The sequence below is a fragment of the Alosa pseudoharengus genome, unplaced genomic scaffold (assembly GCF_046254945.1).
Source record: "Alosa pseudoharengus isolate Yale_2024_CS ecotype anadromous, Long Island Sound unplaced genomic scaffold, YU_APseudo_1.1 YU_APseudo_1.1_scf_16, whole genome shotgun sequence".
NCBI classification, from domain to species: Eukaryota; Metazoa; Chordata; class Actinopteri; order Clupeiformes; family Clupeidae; genus Alosa; species Alosa pseudoharengus.
The window spans coordinates 13,471,276-13,497,071 of NW_027468630.1; the positions used below are offsets into that span (position 1 = coordinate 13,471,276).

The 25,796-nt window shown below is 43.4% G+C and overlaps 1 protein-coding gene across 3 annotated transcripts in view; it reads left to right on the forward strand.

Moving 5' to 3' along the window:
* Positions 1–25,796, forward strand: part of fes (FES proto-oncogene, tyrosine kinase) — a 48,892-nt gene that overhangs the window by 14,387 nt on the left and 8,709 nt on the right. For all 3 annotated transcript variants that reach the window (XM_076287132.1, XM_076287131.1, XM_076287133.1), the window contains exons 8-19: positions 575–700; positions 2,380–2,575; positions 8,747–8,827; positions 10,487–10,609; positions 11,502–11,588; positions 11,874–11,996; positions 17,365–17,418; positions 17,944–18,062; positions 22,818–22,912; positions 23,608–23,731; positions 24,029–24,186; positions 25,422–25,544. In XM_076287132.1, the coding sequence (XP_076143247.1) occupies positions 575–700; positions 2,380–2,575; positions 8,747–8,827; positions 10,487–10,609; positions 11,502–11,588; positions 11,874–11,996; positions 17,365–17,418; positions 17,944–18,062; positions 22,818–22,912; positions 23,608–23,731; positions 24,029–24,186; positions 25,422–25,544 (1,409 nt within the window). The remainder of the gene's footprint in view (positions 1–574; positions 701–2,379; positions 2,576–8,746; positions 8,828–10,486; positions 10,610–11,501; positions 11,589–11,873; positions 11,997–17,364; positions 17,419–17,943; positions 18,063–22,817; positions 22,913–23,607; positions 23,732–24,028; positions 24,187–25,421; positions 25,545–25,796) is intronic.

Consider the following 25,796-nt stretch of genomic DNA (forward strand, 5'->3'; position numbering starts at 1 on the left):
TAGTGGCCACTTGATATATCCATGATGGATTCTGTTATTTAGTCACTGTCACAATTAAAAAACTAAAAAATGTATTTCTTCAGCAAGAATATAATTTGCACAAACTTACAAGAAGAATGGGAGAATGATTCTAATCAGTTCAACACAATGCGTTGTGCGTGTTTTAATTTAAATCTGACAGAGAAAGAAAAGGCTCTGCTGTCAAGCGCTGCTGGTCAAGCGCTACGTGCATCCTCAGGGAGATGGTCATTTGCTCATCCTCTGACTCCTCTGAATGGACATGCTGAGATGCATTCACCCACATCAGTGTGCTGCCACATCAGGTGTGAAACCCGTCACCTTGGAGCTGTTGTCACTTTGCTCTACCAGATTCAGCACGGGAGAACAGTATAGACGGGATATTCAGCACGGGAGAACAGTATAGGTGGGATATTCAGCACGGGAGAACAGTATAGACTGGATATTCCAACTCATGGAACGTCTCTCGGACAATCAAAAACAAATAAATAGTTCCATAGAACCCAATTGTTGTATAACCAGCGTGTTCTCCACTTCATGTGCTCTGGTCGTGCAGGCTGACCACAGTGGAGGACGAGCTGCTGACCTTGACCACCATGCTGGGGAACCAGCAGGCCACAGTCACCCAACTGGAGCTGGACCTGCAGTCTGAGCAGGAGGGCCCGATACTCAGTGGACAGAGGTAAGCCCTGGGTCTGTATGCATGATACTCAGTGGACAAAGGTAAGCCTGTGGGTCTGTATGCATGAACTGGACATCCCTGGCTTTTTTGTCTACTTTCTTATATCTGCATGTTTGTATTAAGTTCGTTCTCTCTCTATCTCTCTCTCTTTCTCTCTTTCTTTTCCTCTTTCTCTGGTGAGAAAGACACGTGTGCAGAGCTGAGAGCATTTGGGTGGATCTATTCATGTGTTTACGCTTTATTCATGTGTTTACTGGTAAATGGAGACGCACCAGCTCTTCACACTCTTGCACACATGTTTCTCACAGACAGTAGCGACTAGCGAGCTTGCACACACACACACATGTGATGTGATGATGTCCAGTAGCGAGCTTTGCACACGCTGCACAGACATGTGATGTGATGGTGCCCATGCGAAAAGTTCCTTTTTTTCCTCCTGGCCAGGAGCTGTAAGCTATGAGCTGTTCCTCTGGGCAGCAGCTGTAAGCTATGAGCTGTTCCTCTGGGCAGGAGCTGTAAGCTATGAGCTGTTCCTCTGGGCAGGAGCTGTAAGCTATGAGCTGTTCCTCTGGGCAGCAGCTGTAAGCTATGAGCTGTTCCTCTGGGCAGGAGCTGTAAGCTATGAGCTGTTCCTCTGGGCAAGAGCTGTAAGCTATGAGCTGTTCCTCAGGAGACCTCATCAGTACTCCAACTCTTATTCCAATCTCTTCTTTTTCTCTGTCTCTCCTCTTTCTCTTTCAGTCACTCTCTCATTCTCTCTTTCTCTGTCTGGCACACACTGTTCCCCTGTTTTCCTGCTCTGCTGCAGGACTGATTAGGTTGACGGTGGCGCGGGAAGATGTAGTCAGAATGAGAAGTGATGTAGGGTGGCCTGTGCTCATTTGTCTTGGTTTATGTGGCTGTCCAAAGCCATTAGCACTTACAGCTGATTTATGGGGAGTTAATACGCTGTATAATTAATAAGAAGCCTCTCCGGTGGATGTCAGAAGAGTATTACTCTGGCTTTTAGTTGGTTCCATCTTTAAAGGGTGTTTGTGTGTGTGTGTGTGTGTGTGTGTGTGCGTGTGTGCGTGTGTGCGTGTGTGCGTGTGTGCGTGTGTGCGTGTGTGTGTGTGTGTGTGTGTGTGCGTGTGTGCGTGTGTGCGTGTGTGCGTGTGTGCGTGTGTGCGTGCGTGCGTGCGTTTTCTTTTGAGTGTGTTTTGAGAGCTGTACAAGCCCTCAAGTCCACTTTGATCAGCGTGAAAGTAGTAGCATGTTGACACAAATTGCACATTAGATGTGCACAACATGTCCGCCCATCATAGCGTCCTCAGAGGCTGATGAGGTGCTCTGATTAGCGGCGCGCTCCTGTTGGAGCTTGTTAATGCCGCCCGGAGCACATCTGTGGCAGCCAGAGCGCTGGAGTTCAGACTCTAATGGCAAAGCAAATGAGAAGTCTTGGAGGAGTTAGCGGAACATGGCTGAACTTGTGCATTTCTGTTTGTTTGTCTGGTGTTTGTGTAAATGTGTGTGAGTTTTTGCGAGTGTGTGGGTCGATAGCTGATTATGTGCATAGTGGTCGGACAGGATCTGTTTTTGTACTGTATATCTGTGTATTATTTGCAACTTTTTTTACAATAAATGTAATGTTTCTGCACATTTTTGTACTCATACGTGTGTGTGTGTGTGTGTGTCTGCAGGATATATCAGTACAGTAAGCGCAACGCTCTAGAGGACAGCCGTCAGCAGGTGATGGTTTCCATGGTGACGAGGGCGCGGCTGGAGGCCCAGAGGCTGCTGCTGGCCGAGAAGCTCCAGTGGCTGGGCGACCGCGATCCGCCGCGCATCGACCTGGACGACGACGACCGCCGCTCCATCACCTCGTCCACCTCCAGCGTGAGTGGCCTTCTGGGGACAGCGACACACAAACACACACACACTCACACACACTCACACACTCACACACACACACTCATGTTTATACTACAGACACAGACATGCACAGATATACACATGCACACAGAAACACATACACACTCACAGAAACACACATATACACACACACACACACACACGCATATGCACTCACACAGAAAAACATACACGCACACACACTTGCCAAGTAGCCATTACGCATTGATCTGGACGATGACTGGCACTCCATTATCTCCTTCCCCTCCAGCATGAGTGAGCAATACACACACACACACACACACACACATACACACACACACATACACACACACACACGTGTAGTTGCGGTCAGTGGAAGTAGTGACTGTGTGAACATAATTGTTGGTCATTTTCTTTTGCTCATTTCACTTCCTTTTAAAACGTGTCATCCTAGTGGCCCTATAGAGACTCATTCAGTTTTGTGATAAACTCTGTGTGGAGCTAAACGTGACCTGTGCCTTACACACACACACATTGTGATAATCTCTGTGTGGAGTTAAAAGTGACCTGTGCCTTACACACACACACACATTGTGATAATCTCTGTGTGGAGGTAAACGTGACCTGTGCCTTACACACACACACATTGTGATAATCTCTGTGTGGAGCTAAACGTGACCTGTGCCTTACACACACACACATTGTGATAATCTCTGTGTGGAGCTAAACATGACCTGTGCCTTACACACACACACACACATTGTGCCTGTGCCTTACACACACACACACATTGTGCTTGTGTGAAATACCTCTTTTAGACGCACTGCATTCCGTATAGATGGATATGACATAGGTGGATAGAGTCCATGGAGGTACAGGTAGTAGATGCTAAATGCTTTCCAAAACGGAGTTCCACCCAGTGTCTGAAGGGATTAGATTACGGTGGTCTGTCACAGTCAAGCCTGTTTGTAGTCAGTAATAGAGAAGTTGTGCATTGGTGTGTGTGTGTTTGCCTGTATGTGTGTGTGCGTGTGTCTATGTCAGCCAGGACACATTGCCTCTGTCACATTTGCAAAACGGCTCTCACAGTTCTATGTGTATGTTCACACTAGGAGTGTCTCAGAAGTGGCACTGCAACAGAGCTGCTGTTGTCTTTCCGCATAGAGTTTGCGTTTATTAAATGCCAATAAACCCACACTGACAAACATTAATGAGCGCAAATGAAGATCTGACAGATATGTCACCAGAAAGCAGTCACATGTTTTTGTTTACCCGTGGTTGCCGTAGAGACAGAGAAAGCTTACTGTCTTTCACCTAACTATCAAATACGTGGCGTGACTCCTTGAGCCGTGCTGCAGCCATGTGTCGTATACGTGGTCATATAAACGTGATGGATATTTTTCAAGCAAATGGCAAGTGAGTGGACAGTGGTCCTGTGAAAGGATACGATGAAAGATAGCACCGCAGCAGCTCCTCAGCAGACCAGTGTGAGAGAGGGTCATGGTGAAATGAGAACACACACATGCAGTGTGAGAGGGTCATGGTGAGATGAGAACACAAACATGCAGTGTGAGAGAGGGTCATGGTGAGATGAGAACACACACATGCAGTGAGAGAGGGTCATGGTGAGATGAGAACACACACATGCAGTATGAGAGGGTCATGGAGAGAACACACACATGCAGTGAGAGAGGGTCATGGTGAGATGAGAACACACACATGCAGTGTGAGAGAGGGTCATGGTGAGATGAGAACACACACATGCAGTGAGAGAGGGTCATGGTGAGATGAGAACACACACATGCAGTATGAGAGGGTCATGGAGAGAACACACACATGCAGTGAGAGAGGGTCATGGTGAGATGAGAACACACACATGCAGTGTGAGAGAGGGTCATGGTGAGATGAGAACACACACATGCAGTGTGAGAGAGGGTCATGGTGAGATGAGAACACACACATGCAGTGTAGGAGAGGGTTATGGAGAGAACACACACATGCAGTGAGAGAGGGTCATGGTGAGATGAGAACACACACATGCAGTATGAGAGGGTCATGGTGAGATGAGAACACACACATGCAACCGGCAGTAGTGGCAGAACACACACGCCGCAGATCTGCTATGATAGAGGCATTATGGTACATATGTAGCCTCCAGGCTTAAACACACATTATGACGAGCAATTGGTCTGTTCGGTGAATTTCTGCACAGAAGCGCTTGCATGGAGCGCAGAAAATAGGCCCTCCGTCTGTTCTCTAGCTGGGTCGTGGTTGCAACGTGGCTGAGAGTTGCTGAAATTAAGAGCAACACGAAACCAAGCGGTTCTTCAGACACAATGCAGGCAGTGTGTTCAAGGCACGCGTGTGTTAGTGTGTGTTCCTGAGTGTATTTATACATGTTAGATTTTCGTGTGCACAGGCACAAGCGTTTATCTGTGTGCCTTGTATGTGTGTGTATGTGTGTGCGTGTGTGTGTGTGTGTGTGTGTGTGTGTGTGTGTGTGTTTGTGTTTGTGTTTGTGTTTTTTTTTTTGTTACACACACACACATTGTGATAATCTCTGTGTGGAGCTAAACGTGACCTGTGCCTTACACACACACACACACACACATTGTGCCTGTGCCTTACACACACACACACATTGTGCTTGTGTGAAATACCTCTTTTAGACGCACTGCATTCCGTATAGATGGATATGACATAGGTGGATAGAGTCCATGGAGGTACAGGTAGTAGATGCTAAATGCTTTCCAAAACGGAGTTCCACCCAGTGTCTGAAGGGATTAGATTACGGTGGTCTGTCACAGTCAAGCCTGTTTGTAGTCAGTAATAGAGAAGTTGTGCATTGGTGTGTGTGTGTTTGCCTGTATGTGTGTGTGCGTGTGTCTATGTCAGCCAGGACACATTGCCTCTGTCACATTTGCAAAACGGCTCTCACAGTTCTATGTGTATGTTCACACTAGGAGTGTCTCAGAAGTGGCACTGCAACAGAGCTGCTGTTGTCTTTCCGCATAGAGTTTGCGTTTATTAAATGCCAATAAACCCACACTGACAAACATTAATGAGCGCAAATGAAGATCTGACAGATATGTCACCAGAAAGCAGTCACATGTTTTTGTTTACCCGTGGTTGCCGTAGAGACAGAGAAAGCTTACTGTCTTTCACCTAACTATCAAATACGTGGCGTGACTGCTTGAGCCGTGCTGCAGCCATGTGTCGTATACGTGGTCATATAAACGTGACGGATATTTTTCAAGCAAATGGCAAGTGAGTGGACAGTGGTCCTGTGAAAGGATACGATGAAAGATAGCACCGCAGCAGCTCCTCAGCAGACCAGTGTGAGAGAGGGTCATGGTGAAATGAGAACACACACATGCAGTGTGAGAGGGTCATGGTGAGATGAGAACACAAACATGCAGTGTGAGAGAGGGTCATGGTGAGATGAGAACACACACATGCAGTATGAGAGGGTCATGGTGAGAACACACACATGCAGTGTGAGAGAGGGTCATGGTGAGATGAGAACACACACATGCAGTGTGAGAGAGGGTCATGGTGAGATGAGAACACACACATGCAGTGTGAGAGAGGGTCATGGTGAGATGAGAACACACACATGCAGTGTAGGAGAGGGTCATGGAGAGAACACACACATGCAGTGAGAGAGGGTCATGGTGAGATGAGAACACACACATGCAGTATGAGAGGGTCATGGTGAGATGAGAACACACACATGCAACCGGCAGTAGTGGCAGAACACACACGCTGCAGATCTGCTATGAATGAGGCATTATGGTACATATGTAGCCTCCAGGCTTAAACACACATTATGACGAGCAATTGGTCTGTTCGGTGAATTTCTGCACAGAAGCGCTTGCATGGAGCGCAGAAAATAGGCCCTCCGTCTGTTCTCTAGCTGGGTCGTGGTTGCAACGTGGCTGAGAGTTGCTGAAATTAAGAGCAACACGAAACCAAGCGGTTCTTCAGACACAATGCAGGCAGTGTGTTCAAGGCACGCGTGTGTTAGTGTGTGTTCCTGAGTGTATTTATACATGTTAGATTTTCGTGTGCACAGGCACAAGCGTTTATCTGTGTGCCTTGTATGTGTGTGTATGTGTGTGCATGTGTGTGTGTGTGTGTGTGTGTGTGTTTGTGTTTGTGTTTGTGTTTTTTTTTTGTGTGTGTGTGTGTGTTCCTGGAAGACATGCACAGGTCAGTAAAAATGATTGGCCAATAGACACTATGATGATACTGCTCTAACGACATTCTGCATCGTCCTTCTGCATTGCTAAATGCCTTCAGCTTAGTAACCGCTTAGTTACTGTTGCTATTATGAAATAGTGAATGGTACTAACCACAACTATGAGGAATAATGTGCCACATCAGGACTTTCACCATGGCCGTTGGATCATTAAGCCCAGTTCTGGGGGAAAACTGTTTACAGAAAAGGGTTAAAAGATTTCGAAGGTGTAATCCATCTCCAGACTGGACTTTCTCTGGAATATCTTCGTAAAAATAATCTAACCATTTTGCCCAAAAGGTTTTTAGATTTGTGGAAGATTAAAGACATGATGCCAATAGCAGGAGACACACAGTGATGCTATTTAATGGCCCATTACCTTAGATATTGAGTGAATATGCTTTGTGTGTGACTCTCCTCAGGGATGCTTAATCGCTGCCTGTGCTTGCTGCTGTTGTTGATATTATGAGTTCTTTGAAGGCTGGGTAATAAATATAGAGTCTTCCCTGAATTACACTTTACTTTTAAATGCCATTAGTCATCAGTCATGTGCCCTAGACCCTGTCCTGGTGTCAATTTCCCTGCATTTCCTTCTATTAGCAGAGAAGCTTCATACTTCAAATGCAGGTAGAGCATTCATAACAGAACTGGAGATGGGGGGGGGGGGGGCTTGTGGAACGAGAAATGATATTGGTTTAGTGTCCTCTCCCAGGTCCTTCCCCTTCCCCCTGACCATAGCAAGGAAGTTTGGTCATTCAAATGTAACAGATGACATTTTGTGTGTGCGTGTGTGTGTGTGTGTGTGTGTGTGTTGGGGGGGGGGGGGTTCTCAAAATATAGCGGTAGTGAGGAGTCAGTATTAGTTCCTAATTATTTGAATGAGGAATGAAAGCAGCCTGGTATAGCTGTGAATGTGTAGATAGTTGTGTTAACTTCACCAACAAGTGAGAAGAGAGTGTTACAAGTTGTGTAAGATGTGTAAGGAAGTTACAAAATGTTGTATTTTCTGAAAGCTCCCTACTTGGGTAATGTGGATGATTTTGTGGACCACAGGGAAGTAATGGCTCATCCTCTGTATCTTCTGAGAATCTATAAAAAGACATTTCAATTTGAGAGCACCTTCAAAGTTTTGACGCCATCTTGTCTCACTAAAAAAACTAAATGACCCCTTTCCATTCTAAAAGCCATAGTGGATTTTACTAGACAACAAACCATAAAGTAACCTCTATATCAGGCTCATGAGCCATCCAGCCCTATCCTGGCATGAAACCATGATTGATGCTTACATTTAAGATACCCTGAAGCAGTATAGACCCTTTCAAGAGAGTTGCTTCGCGTCGGGCCGTTTAACAACCTCGACCGTGCATTAACTTCTGTGAACAGACCACCGTGTCGTCCATTATCCCTTACATATGTTATCTTAATGCAGAGGAAGTAGATTGGGAACCAAATAGAACATTCAAGCATTGTTTTTGTTTTTATTGTTGAAAGGGTCTATAGGCAGTAGTCAGTGGGGAATGCTTACATTTGCTTCAGTGTATGCTACTGTGGCTGACTTATTTCCATAATACTGCATCCCAAATAAAGCGCACGCAGGCTACCCAGGGCAGACATGCATGAAAATGAGCTGCTTTGCCACAGAAGAAACAAATTTAGATTTAGATGAACAGTACGTGTGTGTAGGGACAGATATTACTGGGCTCATCTGAATGTTGCAAATGCAGAGGCACCAGACCCAGTGTGAACACTGCACGGAGGCCACAGGCTGATGATGGCTCAGATAAGGTACCACAGATAGGCCTAATGATGCTATCTCTGTCTCTTGGTGTCTTCTTTCTCCTTTATGCTCTCTCTCTCTCACTCTCTCTTCTTTTCTCTAAATCCTTCTCATTTCTTTCTCTCTGTCTGCTGTTCTGTTGTGTGTTCTCTCCCAGGGTGGAGAGAGGGAGTTCCGGCTGCCCAACTTGGATTCGGTCATGTCTCATCTCGGTGCCCTCTTCAAGCCCAAGTACACGGTCAGTCCACTCCTGTCCTCCGCTCGTCCACTCTTGCACTCCAGCTCACTCCTGTCATCTCTATTCTCTCTCTCTCTCTCTCTCTCTCATGCTCTCATGTTCTCTCTCTCTCATGCTCTTATGTGCTCTCGTTCCTCACTCTCCCACACTCTTCCTCTTAGTCATCTGCCCTCTCTTCCTTTCTTCTTTTGACTTCTCTTGTTCCTCCCCCCCCCTCCCCTCTTCTCCCATAACCTCACACTCCTGTTCTTCACCTCCTCTGCCATAACTCCACACTCCTGTTCTTTTGACCATCAGTCTTTTCCGTTTAGTTCCTACTTCGCTGCTCCTCCCAGCTCTCCAGCAGGCACACAGATGCTAGTTGATGCAGATGCTAGTTGAGGCAGATGCTAGTTGAGGCAGATGCTAGTTGAGGCAGATGCTAGTTGATGCAGATGCTAGTTGAAGCAGATGCTAGTTGAGGCCTTTAGCACTTGTAGTAAACGTGGTCACATTTTTGAGTGTTTCCAGGTGTGTTCTAACGGTCAGAGGAGGACACTGTGGCATTATGAGAACTTACTATTACTTATAAAGGTTACAGAAATACCAAAGTGAACTTACTATTACTTATAAAAGTTACAGAAATACCAACGTGTTGTATACAGCAACTGCAAGTCATAGATAGATGTCTTCACATGCAGTAACTTGGATGCATCTGTAGTGTAAGGCTCTGTTTTGATTTCTTCCCTGTGAGGGGAGTATAGCAGAACTCCTGTACTCATGTCTTGTTGTGTCCTGTGAGGGGAGTATAGCAGAACTCCTGTACTCATGTCTTGTTGTGTCCTGTGAGGGGAGTATAGCAGAACTCCTGTACTCATGTCTTGTTGTGTCCTGTGTGGGGAGTATTCGCCTTATTCACCCGGCTGCGATAACAAGGCTGAGGGGTACACTTGCCATTAAACCTCAGTCCAGCAGATGGTGGTGGTAATGTAACCTGACTCTCGCCAGATGAATTTCGTTCCGCTTAGCTCCGCCTAGCTTCACTCACATCCATCTGGGACCTCTTCCATTGAGAGTGATTTCTGCACCCGATTTTATGGTACAGCCAATCAGGACGCAGGGCGGGAGTTTCATAGATGTGACATAGCGTAGAAGCGACTGTGAGACTGTTATCAGCGTCACGGGTTGGCTTCCATGTGAGTGGTTGAAGTAGCATGTCAATAGATGACGGACAAGTGGCTTATTCAATCATATGCAAGCATTTTTTGATTAGGCCCAGCCTTCTGAAGCAACACTCCAATGGATTGGTCCCAGATGGATGAGTGGAGCTAGGCGAAACGAAATTCATCTGGTGAGAGTCAGGTTAGTGGTAAGGCACTCCGTTTGCAAACTGCCGAAAAAAGCTCACCGATTAAAGAAGAAGGGTTCACTGGCCTGTTCTTCTTCTTCAGTGAATTGTTTTTTAGCAGTTTGCAAACGGAGTGCATTACCACCACCATCTGCTGGACTGAGGTGTAATGACAAGTGTACCCCTCAGACTCGTAATGGCCGCCGGGTGAATAAGGCGAATAGCAGGACTCCTGTACTCATGTCTTGTACTCATGTCCTGTTGTGTCCTGTATGTCCTGTGAGGGGAGTATAGCAGGACTCCAGTACTCATGTCCTGTTGTGTCCTGGCAGGTGCCCCCAGCGCTGACCCCAGTGGCTGAGTCGGACAAACCTCTAGCTCAGCAGGGCTGGTACCATGGGGCGATCCCTCGCCTAGAGGTCCAGGAACTGCTCAAGAGCGATGGAGACTTCCTGGTTTGTTCTTATCACCATGCCAACAGGATAGGATAGCAATGTGACCATTCTCACCAGAATCAGTGTGTTGTGTGTGTGTGTGTGTGTGTGTGTGTGTGTGTGTGTGTGTGTGTGTGTGTGTGTGTGTCTATTGACATAAATTCAATTATTATACGGCTCTTCACAATGCTAGTAGAACGCTCCATTGACTTGAATGGGATTTCCCAACGTTCTACGGTAAAATAAATTCATGTAATTACCGCTGCAAACATATAATTACCGCTGTCAATGGCAGTGGGTTTTGTGCTGCTGATCATATCACTCCGCAAGTATTCCGGTCACTTCTTGCATTGGAACTTCATTCAAAAGTGAAAGCAGACGGTTGATCAGCTGTGTTCTAAAGAATGTTTGATTCAAGTTCAGCGTGTGTTGCGAACTATTTGTTTCTCAGCAAAAGCCACGTTGAAACGGTAACAAATAAGTGTAAAGAGACATATCGTGGAGTTTATTTTTTCGTTTTGGCAAGTAGCCGTATAATAAGCGGGATAATGTATAGAACGCCGGTCATTATGGGAAAATAAGTCCCTTCAGGGCGAAACAAGACCCCTCCGCCCGGTTCGCCCTGTCGGGACTTATTTTCCCAATAATGACCGGCGTTCTATACATTATCCCTTACTTATTTAATAAGTAAATTTGGTATTCTCTGGATGAAGTATATGAACTGCATTAGCCATTAAGTGATGCATGTATTAGGAATGCTGACTGACAACTTAAGGAAATGTTTGCTTGGTAAATATGGGCAAGGAAGGAAGTGTAGACCAGGTGATAGTATAAATGAATAGTATATAGTGGAGTCAGTTACACATTTATGCACTGTGCAATTAATGTGTGTGTGTGTGATATTATTTTCCAGGTGCGGGAAAGTCAGGGTAAACAAGAGTATGTGCTCTCAGTGCACTGGGGAGGACAGTGTCGGCATTTCCTGATCCAGAGCTCAGATGTAAGACTGTGTTCCTGAGTGAGTGAGTGAGTGAGTGAGTGAGTGAGTGAGTGAGTGAGTGTGTGTGTGTGTGTGTGTGTGTGTGTGTGTGTGTGTGTGTGTGTGTGTGTGTGTGTGTGTGTGTGTACAGTACATACTGTAGGTGTCTTGTCTGTCTGCATGTCTGTGGATATGTATACTGTAGGTGTGTCTGTCTGTGGGTTTTATACATTAGTATGTTTGATTCTCTCTCTCTCTCTCTGTGTGTGTGCGTGCGTGCGTGTGTGCGTGTGTGTGTGTGTGTAGAACATGTTTCGTCTGGATGGTGCAAGCTTCCGCAGTGTCCCTCTGTTGGTGAACCACCTCCACAACTCCAATCAGAGTGTCACCAAGAGGTGTGACATCAGACTCAAAAGACCTATACTCAAGGTATGCACACATAAACACACACACACACACACACACACACACACACACATGCTTGCATTCATGCATACAAACATTTGAACATGCACACAGACATATTTACATTACGTACACATACACCCACACACACACACATTCTAACCACATACCCATAAGTGGATCCTATATCCCGGATCTACACAGGATCTCCCAGATACAGGCATGCCCGATCCTTCCTTAAAAATAAACATGTTCTTTTCTATCTTCTGTTTCTCAGGTATACCTACGCTGTGTCAGAGTAAACAAATGTGTTGTCTATCCATTGCTTTACAGTAATAGTTTGAGATTAGAGTCCATTATGGTATAGTCATAGTTAATTTATATAGTCAGGTTTATTTATATAGCACAATTTAAAACAACCTGTGGTTCACCAAAGCGCTCAAAAACAAAAACAAAACTATGGTATGAACCGGTATGAACTCAGCTGTACAGAAACCCTGTGAGAAGAATGTTCTTGTTTTGGGAACAGAGCAGCTAATGTGCTGAAGACGTGCCCCTAATTGACCTCACATAGAAATGCGTCCGCTCAGATTGCGCTCTATGGTGGCTCTTTACGTTTCATTTGAGAGAAATGAGTCAGTAGAATTAAGTTGCTCTGTTGACGTCCGGATGCAATTATCGGCTTCTACTACTAGTTAGTGGAAGCCAAGCAACAATAAATGTTGTTACTCAAATGACTATTTACACAGAAATGCACAGACGCATACACATACATATACATGAGAGAGAGAGGGAGAGAGAGAGGCATTAATTGAGCCTTTTCTCTTTCAGTGCTTTAGGCAGCCATAAGTCATGAATCAGCAGTAAAAGTTTTTTTAGTGTTCTTTGCAGTAACATTTTTACAGGGCCTGAAATGCAATATATTGGTGAAATTGACTGTAATGACCCCTGTTCAAGATAGTAAAGCAAAGGTCAGCATTGTAATTGTTTTCACATGAGCGTGTCCAAACCGCTCCAGAGAGGGAGGCTTGCTGTGTGAGTCGTGTGCTTCATGTCTGTGTGTGTCTCTGTGCACATGCTCACACATTTGATGGTAAACCTGCACATATAGAGATACAAATAGACATACACCCGCATACTCATGCATGCACGCACGCGCACACACACACACACACACACACACACACACACACACACACACACACATTATACACATACACAATTGCCTTAGTTTTGGCTTAAAGGAACACGCCATCTCTCTGGGTAATTAGCCACATAATTTTCAGTGTCCCGCCGGCGGGAAGGTTACCCACCTCCCCCCAACATTCTAAATCAATTGTATGCACCATATTGCTATGTAGCATAGGAATGTTATACACCATTTCAAAGCTTTGACTCTACTCTTGGGAATCCAAAAATGACAACTTTTTTCATGTACAGATGTATAGTCTATCTTATACACAGTCATTGAACCAACAAAGTAAATGCAAAAATAGAGACTTTTTTGTAATCATTCCATATTTAGTGTAGTCATTCCATATCAGAACCCCTGAAGTATAATCAAAATACAAGCATGAAACTTCAATGTGTTACCTTTCATTTGAGACCAGGATTATGCTTCTACACAAAGGGGTGCATGTGCAGTAAGCATTTGATTGTCAGTATGCATTTTGGATAACAAAAAGTCCTATGGGGAGTTTCCATAGGCATTTTACAAAACGCATGAGCATACCTTGGCAAATAATAGTCTAAAGCACTCATATTTTCATTCTATATTGATATACTTTTGCACACAGGGCTCAGTTGTGTTTCTAAGTCATATCAAGTGACCTAGAGGCTGGAATGTGGTCAGTTCAGAGATGCTTGTAATCCGGCAGAAAGAAAAAACTATATTCTAGCCTTTGTAACTCTTTGTGAGTACATCACACATTTATTATGACCGCCGCTAGCGAAGCTAGCGAAGCGGTCATATAGGGATTGTCAAAGTTTTTTTTTTTTTTTTTTTTTTTTTCCCGTCATCTACTTCCTGAAATTTTGGTCAACGATACCCGGGGCACCGAAACACCGGGGCCCATGAAATTTGGTGGGTATGTAGCCCCACTAGACTTTTACGGAAAAATTTCGTTTGGTCCCCGGGGGCCACTCCCCCTCCGCGCTGGGCCCCCCGAAACCCAAAAAATGCAGTTTTTCCTAAATAACTACCTGAACCGTGGCACCGAGGATGAAGAAATTTTTATGGTATGTTGGTCTCAAGGGCCCACATCAACTTAGCCCATAATCACTCATTTGTGATTTGCACCCCCCCGGTAAAAAATGAAAATGCAATATCATTCTGCTTTAATCGCCCCTCTCTTCAGTAAAGACGTTCAGAACTGCACCAAATTGTATGTGTATGATTAACCTGACATTCTCTGGGGGTATGCCAAGTTTCGTAGAATTTCATCCATGGGGGGGTCTAAAAAATGAAGTTATGTGTACATTTAGTGACTCTACACTCATTGGCCTATAGATGGTGGTGCACACATATACACATGCACACACACACACAGGCACCCACATACTATCGGTATTAGAACGGCCGATACATAATTACAAATTCAGTAGGATTAAAAGAAAGCCAAAATAAATATTCATCATCATCATCATGGCTGCATTTCCAGTATTGGCGATAAGTAGTCGTTTGTCCACTAGATGGCGCATCGTTGCAGTGAGACGTAATTTTGTTGGAAGTTAATCTAAAGTGGGTTGGATAGACACTAACGTTATGCTTCCTACAAGGACAAGACTGTAGGCTACAGTAGTTTACCGCAGAGAACGTCTAAGGGTAGGATGATTTCTGCATGACATGTAATTCCCATTTCCTCTTGAAGCCGAAATAAATCTGATAATGTTTATCGGACATGCTTGTTTTTTACTGCAGGTCCAGTAGGCAGGCTACGTTAATCCTATCAATAGCAGAATGTAGGTAAAATAATGTTACCGTTAGCATGGTTGAGTGATGGAGGCCAATTTGATTATTGATGTATTTGTAGAAAACCATAAATGCGTTTATAGGCTACCAAGCAAATCGATAACAGCACTAATTGTATCTTTCGACTGTCATCTCATTTGCTTATGACCATAACCTAGGCTACTAACAGGAGCTAAGTGAGTTAGCCACAACACGTTCGCTACGTGATGTTTTTTTAATGGAAAATATATAGGCTAGCTGCTACCTGAAAGATAACCTGTCTATGATCCCGTGATGATCTACATCTCCATTTAAACCAGATGTTTTAGAGCGCACGTTGAGATGTATTCAGGGCAGGGCTGTACCTACACATATTTGTTGCACGTGCTACAAAAATCATTCTTTGCGATGGATGATTTAGTACCAACGTTACACCGGTCAGATACAGTTTTGCCTATGGCTATTCCGTGAGACTGAGGCGCTTTTTGTTTGTTCGAAGTGCGTGTTTAGGGTGTGAGAGGGGAGTCGATGTGCTTTGATTCCAGCTTGGTAGTTGTAGTCTATGCGATTAAAAAACACGTGTGTGTGAAGTATCCAAACAATGATAACGCTTTCATTATGGCTGCTTTAGCCACAGACCTTGAGCTACTGTACAGTGGGTTGGGTTCCATTTAGAAGTGTCCACTTCATTCGCCCTTTCCGTGATTCACAGCTACGTGAAATGTATTACTACTGATATGCAAAACTATTAACTTTTCGCCAAGAGGTGGCAGCTTGATACTGTAAGGTGTAAGCCATTGGTTCCAACGGAGATTTTATTTGGGTCGCCAGCATAGCCTAGTGACAATTTGTGTTGTGTAATAGGCCTAGCATAGGGCCTACCTTATATAGCTTATAGTTTGTTAACAGTCACGGTTTTGTCATAACTCCCTCTATGCATTTTTGCATTTAGAATAGCTCTAAAACCGGGGGGCGACGTCGCAGGGGGGGCGCCAGTGCGTGGATATCTCAATCGCAAAATTAAACAATATTTCTATCGGGCGCCTACCATGGACTAGGCTGGGTGAAAATCAAAAGATTGCGTCAAAAGATTGAGCTTAACCATGGACCTCATGGTTGCAAAATGCAAGGGAACATGAATCAGCATATTATTTGCACAAACAATAACGGAGAGTAGCTCTTCAACTTTGCCCGTTAAAATGTGTATGAACAGTCTCGCAACGCATTTCATGAAGGCCCTTTTGGACATGTCAGTTATTTGCACCACTGGGTAAAACGGCATTTTGTTTTAGACTACTGGTATTTAATTTGTGCATTGACAATAAAGCTGAATATCATTTGAACTAGATGACTAAACTTATGCATATGTAGAAGAAGAAACATTCACAAAAATCCATGACATGACCTCTCTTCTTGATAGCTGTTGAAAACTGCATGGAACTGACAGGGATTTTTTTGTTTAATAATAAATAAATAAATACATTATGCTGCTACCTTCTGCTTTTCCCAAATACAATGTAGCCTACAGGTGTACCTTTCATCAGTCCAGTTGCAATGGATGGACTGTGATGAACTGCCCTACTTGTGATTGTTTAGAGATTTTAAAGGTTTTATAACAATTTTACAGATTTTTTGGCCCAGAAACAAATCTATTCACCTTTGCAGCGCCAGTAGGCTACTTTGTGTGCGGAATGTGTGCAAACACACATTCCAAACAAGCATACACAAAAGTTTCAAGAGTGGGGGATGGAGTAGAAGATGGAGACAAATTCATTAATATGATTTATTTTCGCGGAATGGATGTGCAGGACTGAGCGGCGGTCATATTTTGTACCGCTACGCGGTACATCTAGTTTACATTTGATTTGATTTATTTTTCTCAGGTCCAACATTTGATGGTAGGCCCCAAAAGGGGTGGGAACAATGCCCTTGTAAATAGGCACAGTGCAATTTCAGGCAAAAGCTTGTTTGCTATCTAGCCCAGAGTTAGATAAGAGCATACAGACCCTTCCCTTCTCTGTGTGTGCACCGCTAAACGTTAGCCTAGCTTAGCATGATTCACTGGAAGTGGGCTAGACCAGTTAGCCTATTAGCCTATAGCTCCCTTTTAGCTGTAAGCTATCACATATCAGGAAGTTACATTTACATATAAGCTTTTAAGATTTGAGTTTACCATTCGGCAGACTGCATGATTAGTTGGTAGGCTTTTCCTTTTGAAGTTCATGTGTTGATGGGATATGTTCTGTCTGGTTATTCCCTCTGGGGCAGAGAGCCAGAGAGCAGCCCTGTGATGAGTTCAGACACTACTAAGTGGATTGCTGATTTCTTTTTATGAGACTGCTCACACATGGTTTGAATTGGTGTTTAATATCTCTCATTCACTTTCTTCTTTCTATCTGTCTGTCTCTTTCTATCATTCTCTTTTTCTCCTCCTCTTTGAAGGACAAATGGGTTCTGGAACATGATGACGTCATCTTGGGCCAGAGCATTGGGCGGGTGAGCTCTCATGTCTGTGTGTGTAATGATGGGCTCTGTTGTACAATACAGGATGACATGTAACACCAATGCTGCCATTTAGTTCAGCTTGTATGTATGTCTGTGTCTCTGTGTGTTTCTGAGAGAAAGACAGGCAGGTTGTACAGAATGATATTATTTACATGTAGGTGTTTATAAACTATGCACTTCTGATCATGTAGGTGTTTATGAAGTATGCACTTCGGATCATTTAGGTGTTTATGAAGTATGCACTTCTGATCATGTAGGTGTTTATGAAGTATGCACTTCTGATCATTTAGGTGTTTATGAAGTATGCACTTCTGTTATCTTATTTGTTGGGCCTTTAGTCATTTGCCCAGCTAATCTTAGACAGACATGACATCAAGTTTCTTGCAACCTTGACATCAAGTTTCTTGCAACCTTGAAAGCAACTAAGTGTGTGTTTGTGTGTGTGTGTGTGTGTGTGTGTTTTTGTGTGTGTGTGTGTGTGTGTGTGTGTGTGTGTGTGTGTGTGTGTGTTTACAGGGGAACTTTGGAGAGGTGTTTAGTGGTCGTTTACGCTCTGATAACACTCCGGTGGCTGTTAAGTCCTGCAGGGAAAACTTGGCACCAGACCTGAAGAACAAGTTTCTAATGGAGGCCAGGTGAATACACACACACAGACACACACACACCACGGAATTCATCCTGAAGATTACTAATTGGTTAAGACAGCCAAACTGCCTTGGCATTGTAGTTGGTAGACCAGCAGAGACTGAAATACTTTTTTCAGGTTGTATGAATGAAAAGCCATTGGCTGAAAGTATTTTAAACAGTCTTGCTCAAAGTAGCATCTTTAATGTGCAGTTTTATTAACTAATAGCACTGGACAGACGCCACTCCTCCCATCTCTTCCTGTTTAATCATGGACAGAAGTACAATTATAAGTACAAGATGGTAGTGGAATGAGGGACTAGGATAAGCAGTGTAGGTTGAGTATTATTCAGATTCAGATTTTTCTCATTCAGGTGGGTCCAAACTGGTTCATATTGACCTGCTGAGGTGGAGGATAGGAGTCTGAGCTCAGCAGGGTAGCACATTAAAGGCAAGCCCTGTGTTTCATTATGCAGGGTAGCACATTAAAGGCAAGCCCTGTGTTTCATTATGCAGACGGGGCACAGAGAAAGTATATCGGCTTATTTCTTGGCCTTGACAGCATAAAGTATTTTGGCTGTACAGTGACTGCATCTATTCTGCATGACACCTAGTCCTACTGTATGTAAATCCACAATACAATGGAAAAGCATCCATCATGTCTAACTTGTGTTGTAAATGGTTGGTAGGATTTTAAAGCAGTATGACCAGTGACTACATCTATTGTGTTGTAAATGGTTGGTAGGATTTTGAAGCAGTATGACCAGTGACTACATCTATTGTGTTGTAAATGATTGGTAGGATTTTAAAGCAGTGTGACCAGTGACTACATCTATTGTGTTGTAAATGATTGGTAGGATTTTGAAGCAGTATGACCAGTGACTACATCTATTGTGTTGTAAATGATTGGTAGGATTTTGAAGCAGTATGACCAGTGACTACATCTATTGTGTTGTATGTATGGAGCTAAATTTGTCAATAATATTTCTCAATAATATTTGTATATGCGCAGAGGGGGATCCACAAATATTTCTTGATTTGCATGTGTGTTTTGATATCTACAAATAAAAAAATCATATTTGTAACTCGTATATTAATTTTTACAAATATAGAAGTGCATTTGTAAATAAAATGCCATTTGTAAATCCGAAAATTTAATTTGTGAAATGTGATTCTGCATTTGTGGATCACCAGCACACGCATTCTTCGCTTTCCAAAGTTACATGTTTTTGAGACGTTCTTCACATGAAAGTCACACAAATCCACACGTAAATAGGCCTACTTTAATTCACCGGCACACAAAAATCGCAATCCAGTAGATGGCGACATCCACAAATATTTCTTGACATGCATTCGTGTTTTGACATCCACAAATAAAAAAAATCATATTTGTATCTTGTAAATTGGTTTTCACAATTGTAGATGTGTATTTGTAAATGAAATGGCATTTGTAAAACTGAAAATTGCCTTTGTGAAATCTAATTTTGCATTTGTGGATCACCAGCACACAGTTTTCGTTTTCGCATTTGTGGATCACGTATTTTTGAGACAAACTTTGCGCAGAGAAGCCACCCAGATCCACAAGTAGCCTGCTGACACTTTCTGATCCAGTAGATGGGAGTGTTGTTCTATGGGACTCATAACCAAAGATTCTTTGCTCATAGCACACAGAGCTAGCGAACCTAGTTCTTAAATGTAACAAGTTATGCCTTTTACAACAAGCTTTTTGATGGAAAAGTGGTGTTTAATTTCCATAATCTTTGTTTAGTAAACACATAAAACCGTCAGTTTGCAAGCGAAATCAAGAATTACGATCTTTGAGTTTGTTTATAGTTACCTAGCAACCGAGGCTTTAAGTGTTAAAACCAAAGATTCTAGAACAGAGTTATGAACATCAGACGCTTGAGTGAAATCTCGACCTTATTAGAGTGCATGAAAATGCAATCTACTGTTATCCGATTTCTTCTTCTTATTATTCTTCTTCTAACGCTTTTTCTGCGTTTAATGCGGCTTCAACCGTTTAATGTAGAAACTTCATTCAAACTGTGTTACGTAGGTCTTACTTAGGACAGGTGGGGAATGTTTTTTTCATATTTGTAACTTTTATACTTTTTGAACTATTAATTAAAAACTATTAAAATTTTCCCCATAGACTTCACACTCGCGATTATGGCATCACAATAGGGCTCTTAGAATCCTATGCCAAGTGTTCCGGCCAGAGCCATATGGTTCCGGCCACCTCCAGCAACTGTCTGTCTCAGGCTTTAAGCATACAATCTGGCTCTCTTAAGACTACAGATCCTGTTCAACTGTTTCCTCTGCCCACAACTGTTTCAAAATAAAAGTCTCCACTACAATAATTCCCTATTAAATAATTTAACCATTTAAACTATCCAACTATTTAACTGTTCAACTATTCCAACTGTCAGTTATCATCAACTATGCCTCTAGCCTACTATATTAAACCACCACCTACCTAGCAACCAATTTAGCAACCATTGAAATTAAGCATCTATGTCAGTTTCCATAGCAACCAAGATGATTATACAAGCAAACCACTGTAGTAACTCCTTTATTTCTGATAGTAGCCACCATGGACACCCTAGCAACAACCTAGCAACGACTTCAAGTACCCTAGCAACAGCCTAGCAACCACATTCCATTAAAACCTAGCAACCAACATCATTAACCTAGCAACCAGCATAGCAACCACCATAACTACTCTAGCAACAGTCAGTTGTCATCAACTTTGACTCCCGTCAACTGTTTCCTCTGCCCAAAGCTGTTTCAAAATAAAAGTCCTCACTACAATAATTCCCTATGAAATATTTGAACCATTTAAACTATCCAACTATTTAACTGTTCAGCCAATCCAACTGTCATCATCAGCTATGACTCCCGCCAATTGTGTCCTCTGCCCACAACTGTTTGGCAGCCTGGGCTTTTCAGTCAACTAGTGTGATCAACTCCCAATCTACATTCAACTTTTAAACTGTCTACTTTTAAACTATCAACTTTTATTAAGCTGTGCAACCACCATGTCTGTCCTAGCGTCATTTTCATGCACTTGTAATTCCCTGGAATTACATTCTCTAGTTAGTGATTGATAGCCTATTTTATGCGCTGTGTTTAAGCAGGCCGTGAACAAAGGGTTAACTTATAGCCTACAGGTAGAAAAAAGAAAAAATGGTGATAATATAACGTTAGCTAAGTTAGTTTGCCTGCTAGCTAGCTTATCAGTAGCCTAGGTTATACGGTCTCTCATTGGGAATTTATGTGATCTATTTACCAGTGCAATAGCTACTTCTGTCTAAATAATAGGCTTATTTACCTCTCCTTATTCAGTGTAAACTTGAAAAAAGATCAATTGGGCCTTTCACACAGTCAGTTCTTGCAGTTCATTACCGAGTAAAAAAAACGCATAAAACCGTCAGTTTGTAATGTAGGCCTACAAGAAATGTGGTAGCACAGTGGTTAGAGGAGTGAGCTCTGACCCCAAGGATTGTTGGTTCAAATCCAGGCTCAGCGCAACATTTCATATACAGTTCCAATTCTATGAGCCCACCTGAACAGCTGTTTTAACGTTAACAGCTGTTGTTGGGTTTTTTTTACTCGGTAATGAACTGCAAGAACTGACAGTGTGAAAGGTTGCTAGGTAACTAACAAACTCAAAGATCGTAATTCTTGATTTCGCATGCAAACTGACGGTTTTATGCGTTTACTTAACAAAGATTATGGAAATTAAACACCACTTTTCCATCAAAAAGCTTGTTGTAAAAGGCATTTAAGTTACATTTAAGAACTAGGTTCGCTAGCTCTGTGTGTTATGAGCAAAGAATCTTTGGTTATGAGTCCCATAGAACAACACTCCCATCTACTGGATTAGAAAGTGTCAGCAGGCTACTTGTGGATTTGTAGATATCAAAACACACATGCAAATCAAGAAATATTTGTGAATCCCCCTCTGCGCATATACAAATATTATTGAGACAAATTTAGCTCCATATGAGTCCCATAGAACAACACTGCCATCTACTGGATTAGAAAGTGTCAGCAGGCTACTTGTGGATCTGGGTGGCTTCTCTGTGCAAAGTTTGTCTCAAAAATACGTGATCCACAAATGCTGATCCACAAATGCGAAAACGAAAACTGTGTGTGCTAGTGATCCACAAATGCAAAATTTGATTTCACAAAGGCAATTTTCAGTTTTATAAATGCCATTTCATTTACAAATACACATCTACAATTGTGAAAACCAATTTACAAGTTACAAATATGATTTTTTTTTTATTTGTGGATGTCAAAACACGAATGCAAGTCAAGAAATATTTGTGGATGTCGCCATCTACTGGATTGCGATTTCTGTGTGCCGGTGAATTAAAGTAGGCCTATTTACGTGTGGATTTGTGTGACTTTCATGTGAAGAACGTCTCAAAAACACGTAACTTTGGAAAGCGAAGAATGCGTGTGCTGGTGATCCACAAATGCAGAATCACATTTCACAAATGAAATTTTCGGATTTACAAATGGCATTTTATTTACAAACGCACATCTATATTTGTAAAAATCAATATACGAGTTACAAATATGATTTTTTTATTTGTAGATATCAAAACACACATGCAAATCAAGAAATATTTGTGCATCCCCCTCTGCGCATATACAAATATTATTGAGACAAATTTAGCTCCATATGTAAATGGTTGGTAGGATTTTGAAGCAGTATGACCAGTGACTACATCTATTGTGTTGTAAACGATTGGTAGAATTTTGAAGCAGTATGACCACCCCAACATCGTGAAGCTGATTGGTGTGTGCACACAGAAGCAGCCCATCTACATCATCATGGAACTGGTGCAGGGTGAGCGCTCCCCATACACACACACACACACACACCCACTCACACACACACTCACCCACACACACACCTGCACCCACACACACACACACAGACCCACACCCACACACACACCCACACTCACTCACACACCTACACACACACCCACACTCACTCACACACCTGCACCCACTCACACACCTACACACACACCCACACTCACTCACACACCCACACACAGACCCACACACACACTCACACACACCTACACCCACTCACACACCCACTCACACACACTCACACACACTCACACACACACACCCACACACTCACACCCACGCGCTGGTGAAGGACATACTGTACATAAACATATACGATGCCTATGCAGAGAAATCTCTGTCCATGAAGATGATATACAACACATACAATCTTGTACACAGTGGCAACCAATCATTACCCCAATATATGAGTGTGTGCATGCATATATGTATTTGTATGATTACCTTTATGAGTGACATATCTGCAGTTGTATCTGTGATGTGATATGATGTTTTTATTTGTGTTGTCTTTGTGTGTGTGTGTGTGTGTGTGTGTCTGTGTGCACGTGTGTATGTGCATGTGTGTGCACGTGTGCGTGTGTGTGTGTGCGTGTGCGTGTGTGTATGTGTGTGTGTGCGCGTGTGTGTGTGCGTGTGTTTGTTGGCATGTTAAACCCACAGGAGGAGACTTCCTGTCCTTCCTGCGCTCTGAGGGACATCACCTGAGATCTCACATGCTCCTCCGCATGGCAGAGAATGTGGCGGCCGGCATGGAGTACCTGGCCAGCAAGAAGTGCATCCACCGGTGAGAGAGGAAGACAAGTATCCAAGAGAGTGATTAAGAGAGATAACAGCAGAAGTATAGAAACAGAGATGGAAAGATAGAGAGAAACTCATAAAGACAAGAGAGGGATGTACTGATGTGTAGGTGATAACATTGAGAAAAGATATTTTAAAAGTGCTCACATGAATGAACAAGAAGAATGCCTTGTTCTGCAGCATGACAAAATCAGTGACTTTATCTTCCCCTCTCTCTCTCTTTCTGTCTGTCTCTCCCTCTCTTTCTCCCTCCCTCCCTCCCTCTGTCCATATCCTCGTGCAGTGACCTGGCGGCACGTAACTGCCTGGTGGGGGAGCAGAGCGTGGTGAAGATCAGTGACTTCGGCATGTCGCGTGAGGAGGAGGACGGTGTTTACTCCGCCGCCGGGGGCATGAAGCAGATCCCAGTCAAGTGGACGGCGCCCGAGGCCCTTAACTACGGTGCGTCCCTCCTCACCTCACCCACACCTGACGCATCTCCTCACATACTGGCCGTGAGAGAAACACTACTGTCATGGAACTAGCTGCTAGAATATCAGTAACAACAAATTAGCAGCTAGCTTTAGTAGGGAACTAGTGTCACTGGTATACTGCAACAACAGTGTAATTTGTTCTGTGGGATTCTGAGCTTGAATACATCCTTATGTTCACTGTTTAGTATAAAAGGTATTTATGGTAAAACCCTTATATGTGCAAAAGTAGGCAATGGCATTGTTGTAATCATCTGATGATTTCAAGATTGTTGGCCTTATTTGAAATAAGTGAGTATACACGTGAAGATGCTGTTACCTATTAATGCGGTCCCAAATTAATTTCTGTTTCACATTGAAGTCAAAAATACAAGTGCTCGTTCACTTTTCCATTTCTCTCCACTCTGTCCTAAATGACTCGTCTGAAAGTGGTGATCTTACTTCACCTGACTGACTGACTCCGTTACAAGGTTAATTCAGGACAGAGCTCTGCTTTATCTGTGTCTGAGTCTGATTTCCTTTTTGACTCCTTTTGTGTCTGTCTTTTCATTAGCGCCTTTGTTAGAGCATCTTCTGAAGTGTTGTCTGTTGTTGTTAGCGTGTGTTGGTGTGCTCAAGTATTTTGCGTTCCATCACTCTCTCTGTTCCTTCCTCATCACACGGCTTGTTATCAGAGAGGCAGCTTTATTGATTTATCCTTTTTTACCAGAAGACGGTGGGTTGTGTTTGTCTTTCGCTTCCGTGTCAGTCACCTGTCACGTTATCATCGCCATCAAAATTTTCCCGGCGGCAAAAACTATCAGTTGTCATGCCAGAGAGAAGCCGCTGGAAATTGGAACTGGGATTGAATTTATTTCCGTCAGAGTGAGTCAGAGGTCCGACTGACAAGGCCCTGGCTGTGACGAAGGAATACACACACACACACACTCAGACAAGTGTGCACACACACACCCACGCACACACACACACACACACACACACTCAGACATGTGTGCACACACACACCCACGCACACACACACACTCAAACATGTGTGCATACACACACCCACGCACACACACACACACTCAAACACAGACACACATTCAAGCAGGCAAGCACACAAACACGTGCGTGCACACACACACACATCCTCCCCTCTCACAGGAGAGGATATGTGAGGCTAGAATTCCCCGTCTCACTGCTCCCCTCTGCTGGTTGTTTCAGGGCGCTACACCTCCGAGAGCGACATGTGGAGTTTCGGCGTGTTGCTATGGGAGACGTTCAGCCGGGGCATCACCCCGTACACCAACATGTCCAACCAGCAAACACGCGATGAGGTGGAGAGAGGTAGGCCTTTCCCTCCTGCAGGAATTTCAGGTTCCTCACTGTTTAATCAGGGTGAAAAGCCCTGCCTACATGTGTAGTTATGTGGGCAGCATTCTTCAGAAATGTCAGGCAGAGCCGGTCTTTAGCAGAGCCTCTCTCTGAAGGGCATGTAAAACAGTGTAGTCTAGTCAGAGAATCTCACCATATATTTTGTAGTCTTTGAAGGTATTGCTAATGGTCCCTGACCATGGATTAATGATGTAGTGTCCTGAG